At 40.9% G+C, this 11,928-nt stretch overlaps 3 protein-coding genes, 1 non-coding gene and 1 further gene across 4 annotated transcripts; 4 read left to right on the top strand and 1 right to left on the bottom strand.

Moving 5' to 3' along the window:
- Positions 1-4,621: 4,621 nt before the first annotated feature.
- On the top strand, positions 4,622-5,767 carry Ecym_1383 (C2H2-type zinc finger protein; the record flags this gene model as incomplete). Its single annotated transcript, XM_003644383.1, has 1 exon — positions 4,622-5,767. One exon carries the CDS (start codon positions 4,622-4,624, stop codon positions 5,765-5,767), a length of 1,146 nt encoding a protein of 381 aa, XP_003644431.1.
- Positions 5,768-7,443: 1,676 nt separating this feature from the next.
- Positions 7,444-8,392, bottom strand: Ecym_1382 (the record flags this gene model as incomplete).
- Positions 8,393-9,454: 1,062 nt separating this feature from the next.
- Positions 9,455-9,526, top strand: Ecym_1381. The gene has a single exon. It is a non-coding gene; the product is annotated as a tRNA-Met (tRNA).
- A 338-nt stretch (positions 9,527-9,864) lies between these two features.
- On the top strand, positions 9,865-11,052 carry POL32 (DNA polymerase delta subunit POL32; the record flags this gene model as incomplete). The annotated part of the gene is made up of 1 exon (XM_003644382.1): positions 9,865-11,052. One exon carries the CDS (start codon positions 9,865-9,867, stop codon positions 11,050-11,052), a length of 1,188 nt encoding a protein of 395 aa, XP_003644430.1.
- A 292-nt stretch (positions 11,053-11,344) lies between these two features.
- On the top strand, positions 11,345-11,827 carry VMA3 (H(+)-transporting V0 sector ATPase subunit c; the record flags this gene model as incomplete). The annotated part of the gene is made up of 1 exon (XM_003644381.1): positions 11,345-11,827. The coding sequence occupies one exon, from the start codon at positions 11,345-11,347 to the stop codon at positions 11,825-11,827; it is 483 nt and encodes a 160-aa protein (XP_003644429.1).
- Positions 11,828-11,928: the final 101 nt, after the last annotated feature.

Genomic DNA, 11,928 nt, shown 5'->3' with positions numbered 1-11,928 from the left:
TTTGATTAGCACCGTGCCTTGAAACAACTGGGGACCAAGAACCCAACATCAGGACGCCGCTAGCCTCCAAATCTTGTATACTTGATGTTCATTACCGGTCACGTGCAAATGATCACGTGCAGGAATAGGTCACCTTAATGGAGGGTTACCCATTAAATATTAAGAAATAGCACTAGGATAACAGTTGCAACTACTTTTTAGGGAAGACTTTTCTGCAGAGCTACTCTCGTTAGCGCTCCTCTTAGCATATATACCTTTGCAAGGTTACTATTTATAAACAAGTCAATCTCTGTACAGCGGATCTTTACCGTTACAAGAATACTGTGGCTTCCAGGGCCTTGTCGATAGGCGGACTGATCACGTGTTGTTTTTGACGTTATTTCTGGATTTGAAAGATTCATTTTTATTCCTTCTCCCCTCTCGAGTAAAGTTTGCCTGTACAGGTTATCCAGCCCCCCATTGACGCTAGCCGTTATGTCGTTATAACACTCTGTGCGCCAAGAAATTGATTACCAAGCTTCTTTTTACGTTTCCGCTTCAACAGCCAGCGCGACAGTACGCATTCACGCTGACGGCCATCGAAGCCTAGCAATATAAGCTAACGACGTATAAAATATACGCATTCTCTTCTTTATCTGAAGGGCTCACCAACTCAATAAATTGTTTCCATCCCTCATGGTATGCTAAACCCCGTATCTTGAATCTTTTCGATGACGCCGCTAGCTTTGCAGATACATGTCAGACACAGAGCGGGTATATAAGTTTATTTATATACATCTCTTTGAACCGAAAACTTCCTCCACCATGTGAGCCATCAAAGGTTATAATAGAACATTTCTTTACTCAACCGCCCGTTTCTAACTGTAGCCCACGCTAATTATAGCATTCGTCAGTGTCATACATACAAAACATATGCCTTCATTATCCCTCACTGGAAAATGAGTCACATAAAAACTACTGCATCAGCACTAGACTCTATATCATCGGGTTCGGAATGCCCAATGCAACAACAAATTCGGCAGTGGCCTATTTGGACTAATGACGGGCTAGCAGAAAAGAACCTCGAGTACTATTGTCAAATACAATAAGAATAATAGCTACGGAAATAACCCTATGGTTAGGTCCGGCACCTCTGTATCGCTGCATAATCAGCTGCACTGCAAGGGGCAAGCCACCAAGATTTGACTTTGCCTTGTGAATCGAACAGGTTCAGTTCAATCACTAATTGCACGCAGTTTTCACAAGCTTGAATCTGATGCTTGCCTACAACGCCTCTGCTTGCACTTTTATTCTGTTTTGTGAAAAGTTTAGATCTCATATGTAACTTTACAAATAACCGTTCGCTCTAAGTCTAGACAAGAAAAAACAGGAACGATAGTATGTGTGCACGTATGGCACGGCACCAAAAATCCAATTAACGGACAAATGAACCATAAAAAGGGGCTAGTTACGGTTCTCTCTGGGATTCCTTTACATAAACCAAGATCCTTATTTCGTCCCCCCTGTATTAACAAAGACATTTTATTTCCCCTTATTTTTATGTCTACTTCCGTTTTTTTGAAGCAAATAGATAAATAAATAAAACAAAGTTTGTTCCTCGAAACATCAAAGCCAAAACCGTAACGCAACACTATTTCCTACTTGGGAACCGATTTATATAATCAGCCCCCATTAACATTCCAGAAAAAGTAACTATTCCCGTCATGCGTTCCATTGTTAATATTCAGACACCCTACATTCACCCCCCTCCGTTCCAGATTTAAATCTCCTACAGAAAACGAGCGGAGCGCGCGCCAGAACAGGGTCCTTTCTCTGAGTAGATGGTCTTTTTTTCTATATTAATACAAACACAATTTAAGTTTCGTATATTTGCTCGCCTAGCCTTATATGTCTCCCAACCACCGCTAGGGAGATCGAAAACCGATCCCCAAACAGGACTCATATCTTCTCTTTTGATACTACGGCGTAGTATTTATTTTCCTCGAGCGCACAGTTAACAAACCCTTCCCTATGTGATATTTAGGATGATGGGCAGGATATCGTCATGATGGAAACTCACACAAACAAAACAGCGGTTTTCCCTGTAAAATCTTGCGTTAAGTCTATACAGAATAATAATAATACTTTTGTCTCTGTGTACTGTACTTGCTTCTGCATTGTTCTTCAAGAAAATCATACAGAATTATTCCATTGTTTTCAATTATCACAGGCACCTTCGAAAAAGGAAAAGAAACAAACACAAAAACAAACGCCTAATGTTGCCATATTCTCAAGATAACTCCGACTGTCAATTTGGAAAATGAGTAATTGTTATTTTTAATCAGCATCAGTTTACCCATCCCCTTGCACGGTAGCCAGACTAAAGGATACACACACAATCATGAAAACGGAGCGAAGAGTGCGCTGCAGAGGGGAGGGGTTGCGAGGGAGGATGATAATGCAGCCAAAAACAAGCCTACAGACAGCGAAAACAAAACACAGCTAACTACAACAAATACACTAAATATTAACGCAGCAGTACGGTACGGTACAGTGCAGTAGAAGACCCGTGGACTATTTTATCATAGGAGACTAGCTGGGAGTAAGAAAATAAATATCGTGGTATGCCAAGAATGGTATGCCTTGCAGAAAGCAGCAAAATTCGAGCAGCAAAACAATGGGACCCATTGTTAACGACTTTGCTCAATTTACATCTTACTTAGATTCTCTTTCCAAAAACAATTGTTTCCATTGTGTTCTTTGGTTTTGCTTGAAAAAATAAAAGATCAGACCATCTATTTTTTTTTTTTTTTTGAAAAACCAAAGAACTAGGGAACTAGGAAATTGGATCTACTCCCTTCCATTTTTCCAGCCTTCTCGAAGTGATAGATCTCGAACTACACTTGTTCTTCAGCCTGTTTAAGGAAATAACAATATTTCCGATGCATTGTTATTCTCTGAGTATGTTTTAGTTCCACTGTACTCAACATATCTGGTTTCTTCAGTTGCCCCCCCACCCCCTTCCCATAACCTCCTGTACATCGCTTCTACAAACAGCTCCTTCACTTGTCCGCTTCGGAGCCGGTAGCACACTAAGCACTTTTGTCCCCGCTTAAGTCATCTCCACACATCCCGGACCAAGCTTCCCTGGTTTTCTTCTCTTTCTGTACGCATCATGCTCGGCTGACTGACCACAAAGTGAACCGAATCTGCAAATCGTGTCACAATTCAGACAACGCGTCCACACACTTTCTGTCATCGCTGCAGCAGTTGACAAAAGAAGGTTATTTCAGATACGAACATAAAAACATACTTGCGTGTACGTGTGTCTCACGATCATACAACTCTCATTATTTTTCTATGTATGCCATTTCCCGCTCTATTTCTAAAACAGGATATTTTCCGAGAACTGTTTCTGGAGGGGAGGCAGCGACACTATATTGAGTTTAATTAAGGTCCTATAGGAATTCTTTTTTTCCTTCCTTCTTTCTTCCCTTCCTTCCCTTCCTTCCCTTCCTTCCCTTCCTTCCCTTCCTTCCCTTCCTTCCTTTCTTTACCAGCCTCACCACTCCTTTTCTCTTTTTTGGCTAACCAGCCTTCCTTCGATATGTTTCATTGTGTCGAGGTTTTAATCGAGGTGCGTTCGGCAGCAGATCGGATACAGTCAGAGGTAGACGTACAGAGGCTTTCTTGCCTATTTTTCCCAGGAACCAACATGCAGTTGCACTGCAGTTCTGGTCTGGGTTTGGCACAGCATTGATTTTTTATATCAACGACTTGACTTCGGAGACAATGGCAAGCGTATATGAGTGCGTAGCGAGGGATGATGGGGATGTGATGATGTGACTTACGGTGCATTGACAATGGCGTAGAACTGGTCCGGTGATTAGTTTTCTTGCATATGCATACATGCCTGCCTGCATACATACATATATATTTACGTATACATAAATATAAATAAACCAATAATCAATATGTATGTGTACCGGATATCTGTACGTTCTTTTTGACGTACATACATGTACATGTATGTTGTGCAGTGTACAGCCATGCGTTATTAAACTCGTAGTTATTGTTTCAAGTAGGCATGTAATTATATGCATATGTTCTATTTTATTATAAGATGTAATGAATTAAGAATAAATCGTAGAACTTTTCGAATTCAGTGGATCAAGGGTAAGCCAGATCTAATTACATTTAGGCTGTTATACAGACAGAGTGAACACACACAAAAGTCTTCACAGAAAAAATTGTTGTATATTTCCTTTCGATTTTTCTATCCTTTATCTTCCCTTATTTTAATTTTTTTTTTTTTTTTGGGGGTCTTCCCTTTCACACTCTTGCGTCCTATTTCAATTTATCCCAGATCATAACGATTGTCTAGGAAGGGTACCTTGGTGATTGTTGTTGGCTTCTATATTACTCTCTCTTTGTGATCACCACCTTTCTCAATTCAATTCTAAAATATATCCGATCATTATATCCTCAAAGCGTTAGACTTTTAATTGTCATTAAATGTCCCCCGAGAGGACGAATTTGTACCACTCAGCAAAGCCACCACTGACTCCAAGAATAACACTTTTGTTTTATCAAAGTTGTTGGAATGCGCATACCAGAATATTTTTATTTTGAGGAGTGAATTATGAACCCGATATCTAGATATCATTCACAACCAAAAGTTGAACTCTCGCCAAAACTTCAACAGCGTCAGGAAGCTACTGCACCGCAGTTATATCCAGCACAGTCCCCAAACCACTCAGTTACCCCAATTCTGCCGCCAATGTTTCATGGCACTATTTCAACTCGGATGCCAAATTACCCTGGTATCTCGAACCCTATACAATTGATGCCTACTCTATCTGCATTACAGACAGAACCTCGCCAGACAACCAGATCGCTTCAATTTTCAAGATCCAACAGTAGTTTCCAAAGACTACGTAACCATGTTGCAGATCTGAAAACTATGCTTGCGGACTCCATGCAGAGGGGTATGAGTGTCGAGGAGCATTTTTATATACGGAACCAACTACTTCAATTAATCCCAATGCTACCTCCTGTACAACTTCCGACAACACAGATACAGCAGACTCAAACAACTTTAACAGTACCCTTGGATACCCAAGGACACCAATACCAACAACAACAGCAACAGCAACCTGTGCAGCCACCTCCCGACGCTCACATCCAGCTGCCCTCCATCCACACTCTAATATCGTCCAATGACCATTCGCCGACCTTCCGGCCTCATGTTGTCCGGTCCGATGACGTGACCGCAGTGAGTGCCGTAAGCACCTTAGCAGGCCCTGAACACCACGAAACAACGACCCTCACAAATTCGAGGCTTTCTAATGAGGGGCTGGTTTCTTATTCTTCACACTCTGCTCCACCACCGCCTTTCTCAGCCGCGCTCTCAGCGACGTCTTCTATGGATACCGACAATACTGCAGTTATCAACACAGGTACAGACGCTATGAAGTCTGGAGTTGATAAACTTCCAACCCCTAATAAGCGGCGCAAATGTGTACGCAACCAATGTCCTGTTTGCGCTAAAGTTTGCCATAGACCTTCTTCTCTGCGTAACCACATGTACATTCATACAGGTAGAAGGCCATTTCTATGCGAATGGCCTGGTTGTGAAAAGAGGTTTAATGTCAAAAGCAATATGGTCCGGCATTATCGTCTACACCAGGTACAGGAAAACAAAGAGAAGAGCAAGAGAGAGGGAGAACAAAGTCTGATCGAGAGAAATAATAGAGCATCAAGGAAGGGGTTGCCGAAGGATGGATAATGGATGTTTCAAACTTCTATTACATGGAAGAAAAAACTGAAAATGAAGATCTGTCCAGAAGAATATAATAATCGTAATAATAATAAAAATAAAAATAATACTTCTACTTCTACTTCTACTTCTACTACTGCTACTACTATCATCGCCACTACTATTACTACTACTAATAATAATAATAATAGTAATAATAATAATAATAATAATAATATTAATAATTGACTGGTATATTGGTCATCATCTAAAGTTATAGAGAATTGCAACAATTGCAAATTATGGTTACATAAGATGATAGTTATTGAACCGCATTTTGCACTTTGAATACGAAAATTCATACCGTGACTCCTTCTGCTCCATTCCTTATCCACGTACGATCTTGGTCAACAAAAACTGCTCATCGCGCTGATTCCTTAACAGCAGTATTTGTAGTCATTGATACTCTAAACGAAATGCGTATTACCCTCAAAAACACACACAATTAATACCAAAGACTAAACATTCGATACCCCCATGTACAAATGTGTACATATTCATCGTGTATATTATCATATCTCTGATTTTAAAGCATTATGCCAGTCAGGCCAGGCATTATATTTCGATCAATATTCTGAGCGGGGTTTCCTAGGATGCAGCTAATCAAAAATTACTCTACGAGAATATGCTGCAATGGACTTATTTGCGAAGTTCTGGTATCTTCCCATATTCCTCCAATTATAGCTACTACAGAAGTACTAATATTTATAAATATATAGGAGGACTTTACAGTGTAACATCTTATAATTCTGGTGTCTTGGCATACCAATAAAAATAATAAATTAATATAATCTTGACATTTTATAAAATTACTCCGTTATTTATTATGCATTGTAGTGTTCCAATGCGCTATATGTGAAACAGGTAAAGAAGTGACACGTCTCCTTGTCTTCATCAGATGGAGTTTGTGCTAATTGATAAGTCGTAGCATTTTTTTGTAAAAACCCCCAGGGAATACAGACTAATTGAATGTATTGGGCCTACACATACCTGTTCTCTATGCTACACGTCCTATATTTAGGAAGTTCTATGTTGGTTATACCTGTAAGAGTAAGACGATTATATGCGCAATCATCATCCCTCCCGGAGAAAACATAGAGAAGTATATCATTGAAGGCACTGATCATGCCATTGGCAAGCATATTAAAGTTTTTTTAAGCTACCAGTACCTCACGTAATCCTTTGACCGACATGATGTGCACATTGCAAATTGTAGTGATTTTATATGTAGCCGCAGCAAACATAGAATTTTATATAGCTAGAGAACAATGTACAACTCCGATCGTAATCCAGTTATTCAGTTGCAGAAACCGCACTCAGCTACGGTCCCGGGGTCTTCGAAACATCATTATATGATTTGAAGGGCATCCGTAGTTACTACAAGGTTCGCAAAAGCTTGAACTGTATCCTATAGGCACCAGTGAGAAATCGGCTTTGGATACATCAGTTTAGGTCCACTTTTCGGTGAATTTACTTAGCTAACCTCGACGCTAAAAGATTAAAACCAACAAGTAAATATGGAAACACTATCTGTAGATTACGGTCACCAAGAACAACCAAGAACCATCCGTGTCACATTAATTATAGTATATTTATAGTATTCGTGAAGAATAGACGAATCACACGGTTGTTGTGCATGATTATTACTAATGGGGCATATTGTCCAACAAGAAATTACGCATGGGCTGCAGTTCCCGTGCTGAATCAAAGTCATCCCGGCTTTCTACAATTCGGAGTTCCATCTTCATCATTGCGGCTGCACAGCCAATCTTACTTACAGTGCTGTCTGGTGAATATGACACAGTGGCCTCCAAAACTCTGTGAACTACATTGAGGACATGGTTAATTTCGTGCGAAAAACTGTCTCGGTTTTTAATTATCATATCGTGAAGCCTACTCAGCAAAATCGCTGAAAATATATCACCAACACCTGTGAAGTATGATTGAATCACTGGTACTTTGTAATATAACGGCTCTCTGCCCTTCATAGAGGCCACACAGTAGATGTGATCTCTGTCGTTAAAAATCGACGATGACACCGACGTTACAACAATCACCGGCACATGTTTCTGAAGATCCATGATCGCTGTCTTCAATTGTTGCATGTTGGTTATTTTGTGCCCACAGAGTACCTCCAGTTCGAATTGATTGGGTGTAAGAACGTCGATCTTCCCGGACTCTATCAAAATTTTATATTCAGGAATAACGTTCTCATCAACATACAACTGTCCCTCATCCCCCATCACCGGATCCAGGAGCCACAAAATACCCGGTTTGGAACCCTTGATCCGTTGGTAATACTTCCCCATCATCTGCACTGAATCCTTATTCGGTTGATACCCCGACAGCAGCGCATCATAAATGCACTCGTCCCCTTCCGCAAACTCTAATATCCCTTTAAAAAATGCTCTCCAAATCACTGCCAGATACCGTACTCCCAAAAACCTTGTCCATTCCATAACCCGTATGATTGGAAAATTGTACAGTATTGATGCAATCTACATCCCAGCCTGCGCATTGCAAGGGGAAAGTCGCTGCTTTATTCCCGACATAACCATGAACAACATGTGATTGAGTTGCTAATACCCTGGGCATCTTCTCAAATTAAACCTTCAAAAAAGACAATGTACTTGGTTTCCTATTTACTACTTTCAGCTCCTAATCCTATGATCATCGCACCATCATTACAAACCTCTACTATATACGCGTTCTGACTAACGACAACGATAATAAACTTTTCATTTTAGTTTATTCTCTGCGCTTTTTTTACTTTTTTCACTTTCTTCAATTGTCACGTGATCGACAATCCATTTCCAGTATCTACACTGTATAACCGTTACAATCACTCCTAATGCCGAACGTATCGCACTTGGGAACATCCTATTATAGCTTTTCTGAGATTCCATTTATCTAAGGTTCCTATGAACTCCGAATGCCACCAACTTTAATTCTCGGAACAATATTGGTTACTTTACAAAGGGTGCCTGTCGCCTTGGAAAAAAGATACGTCGTAATGTGTGTCGCTGTGTAGCCAACGAAAACGACGTCATTATGATTAGTGCCATCTGCAACACATTGTGAAATGTATAGCGAGGAAATATCGCAGGAAACTAAGTATGCGTGTGTATATGCACATCAAATTTGCATCATTATTCTATTTCCAGATTGACTGTGATTGGGATGAAGAATATATAGCAGTGACGCTAGCACTGGTCAATTCAATTGCTCGAGAAACAGGCTAGATTTACTGTACGGCAAAAATTTCTCCGAAAGCTGCGCTACAGAAGAAGTTAAATAAACCCCGATTGAGGGCTTATAACCTATTGCACGTATTTTCTGCTGTATTATCTATACTACTTGGAAAGGAACAACCGGTATGTATTGAAAGGAGGAAATTTTCCTGAATTATATAGACCCGATGCACTGCTAAAGTTTGCGCCTTCTTGCAAGACTCAGGCGTACGAAATACGTCACCGACACAGTCATAGAGCCTGACGTTTTCCTCGCCTTGCTCCTTCCTTCGGCGTATTATATGATTCTTCAGTGTTCATAGGGAATGGCTATCGGGCTACTTGAATTGTGTTCACGTGCCACACACCAATTTTGGCAAGTCTATGATGTTGGGCAGAATCTCAGAGACGTATACTAATGTTTCCAAGCGTCGTGGCGCAGCGGAAGCGCGCAGGGCTCATAACCCTGATGTCCCTGGATCGAAACCAGGCGACGCTACTTTTTTTTCTGATCATCTCAGACAGTTTCATTGTTGTACCTGTCGAATAAAGTGTTAGAACAAAAAGTGTTCCGATCAACATTCACAACTCCTGCCATCCTATTGGTGGCGGACTAGTTTTCATATAATACCGACTATCTTTTTGTATCAATCACCTGCGTATGGTAGGCGAGTAGTCTTCTCACGACCTTATATAACGTAATTCAGTGCACTTTCTCGCGTACCGAAAGATCAGGCAGACATCATCATCCGCATTTTAATGTGATATATAACTAATGCTGATGCAAATATGAGCTGAAAGCGGAATCGTCTAACAGTAAATCAAGATATAGTATTAATGAGTTCTGAAGTACACATGTTTATCAATGAACAATTGATTTCACACTCTAATCTGATTACAATTGCAGATATATCTGATAAGTTCAAGTTGGATGCGTACTCTGCTAAAAAAGAGATGTTTCATTACTACACGTCTACCAAAAATATGGATGTCAAGTGTCTCATAGTGTGTGAGTATTCAGGTGGTATGGTGAAAGTGGTGGGGAACTTGGACCATGTGCAGAAAGAAGGGCTGACGGATGTGTTCATTTATGGGTTTAATCCTTCCGATAAAGTCTCGTTTGCGAACAGTGTGAGGGCAAACCCCACCTTATTAAACCCGTATACTCTTGTTGTGACTGAAGATGACGTTGTTTCAGCTGATACAAACAAGGTGGCTCGTTCACAGACCATAGAGACGAGGAATGGGGGCCAGACGAGGCCTAGTGTGCGTGAGAACAAGACATACCCGCAGACTACAGTTGATTCGGGTGTAGATACAGCGGCTGTCAAGCAGTATGGGAAGAAGCAGCGTGAGAATACAGAGAAGTTCAGTAATGTGCTGAAGTCTACCAGTATTCTTGCTAAAATGCGGGAAGACCGGGAAAGAAAGGAAAGGAAAAGGCAAGAAGAGTTGCGTAAGCGCAAGGAGAGGAGTACGGTTGTTCCTGCCGAAAAGCAGCAGCAGTTGGAGAAGCTCTCAAAGTTGTTTGATAGCGACAGCGATTATGACATGGAGAATAAAGATGAGGGGAGCAGCGGTGGTGCCGCTGCGTGTGAGCTTAGTGATCCTACTGCTGCTGCTGCCAGTCCGGTAAGACCAACCCCCCCACAAATTGATACTAGTAATAAGACCGTGGATCTAGAGGAGCTGCTCGAGACAACTGCCGATGACAGCATTGTGATCTCTTCCCAGAAACCTGACAGCGAAATGTCAGGATCACGATCCTATCCTGTAGAGCAGCCTGCTCCACAGCCTGCTCCACAGCCAGAGCCTCAGCAAGAAACATATATAGATGATGATGGCTATATAGTCACCAAGAGAGCTCAAAAAACGACACCTGTCACTAATGGAGATGTACATACAACGTCGTCTGCTGTCAAGAGATCTGTAATGTCTGAGACCCAACCCTCCAAATCTAGGTCCATAGCTGGCCCAAAAAAGAAAGTACAGGCCTCGCTGATGACCTTCTTTAAAAAGAAGTGAAACCATCCTATTAAGTAAAAAAGTACACCGCTCCCGATTCTTGGGAGTCTAACCAATAACTACTTAAACATTTATTCAGTTCTACATATAATATTATTCAGACGCTGGAGAACATTGTGGTTACCCGGATAATCCGTGTACAGAGATTTTTTAAATTTCTCACCGCCCGAAAATAACGAGCGCAACTCCTAAAGGGGGCTTTTATGAGCTACCAAGACTTTAAGAACGAGATATATATCAGTCAACGACTGGATAAGTGACGAATAACTAAGAGCCCATTAATAGAATAGATATGAGTGAATTGTGCCCTGTTTATGCTCCCTTTTTTGGTGCTATCGGTTGTGCAGCAGCTATTATTTTCACATCTTTTGGTGCTGCTTATGGTACAGCTAAGTCTGGTGTTGGTGTGTGTGCAACAGGTGTTTTAAGACCAGATTTGTTATTTAAGAATATTGTGCCAGTTATTATGGCGGGTATTATTGCTATATATGGTTTGGTTGTTTCTGTTTTGGTATGCTACTCTTTGGGTCAAAGACAGTCCTTGTATACCGGCTTTATTCAGTTGGGCGCAGGTTTGTCGGTTGGCTTAAGTGGTCTAGCTGCTGGCTTTGCGATTGGTATTGTTGGAGATGCAGGTGTTAGGGGCACGGCGCAACAACCAAGATTGTTTGTGGGTATGATTTTAATCTTGATTTTTGCTGAAGTGTTGGGTCTATACGGTTTCATTGTGGCTTTGTTGTTAAACTCCAGAGCTACGCAAGATGTTTCTTGTTAAGCAAAATTATTACAGAGAAAATAGTCATATTTCCCTACAAAATAAAAATCCCAATACAGAGTCATTCTCTTGTATTCATGTGCGATGTATTTCGTAATATT

This window comes from Eremothecium cymbalariae, chromosome 1 (assembly GCF_000235365.1).
Source record: "Eremothecium cymbalariae DBVPG#7215 chromosome 1, complete sequence".
Classification (NCBI taxonomy): domain Eukaryota; kingdom Fungi; phylum Ascomycota; class Saccharomycetes; order Saccharomycetales; family Saccharomycetaceae; genus Eremothecium; species Eremothecium cymbalariae.
This window is presented reverse-complemented; position numbering and strand designations above follow the sequence as displayed.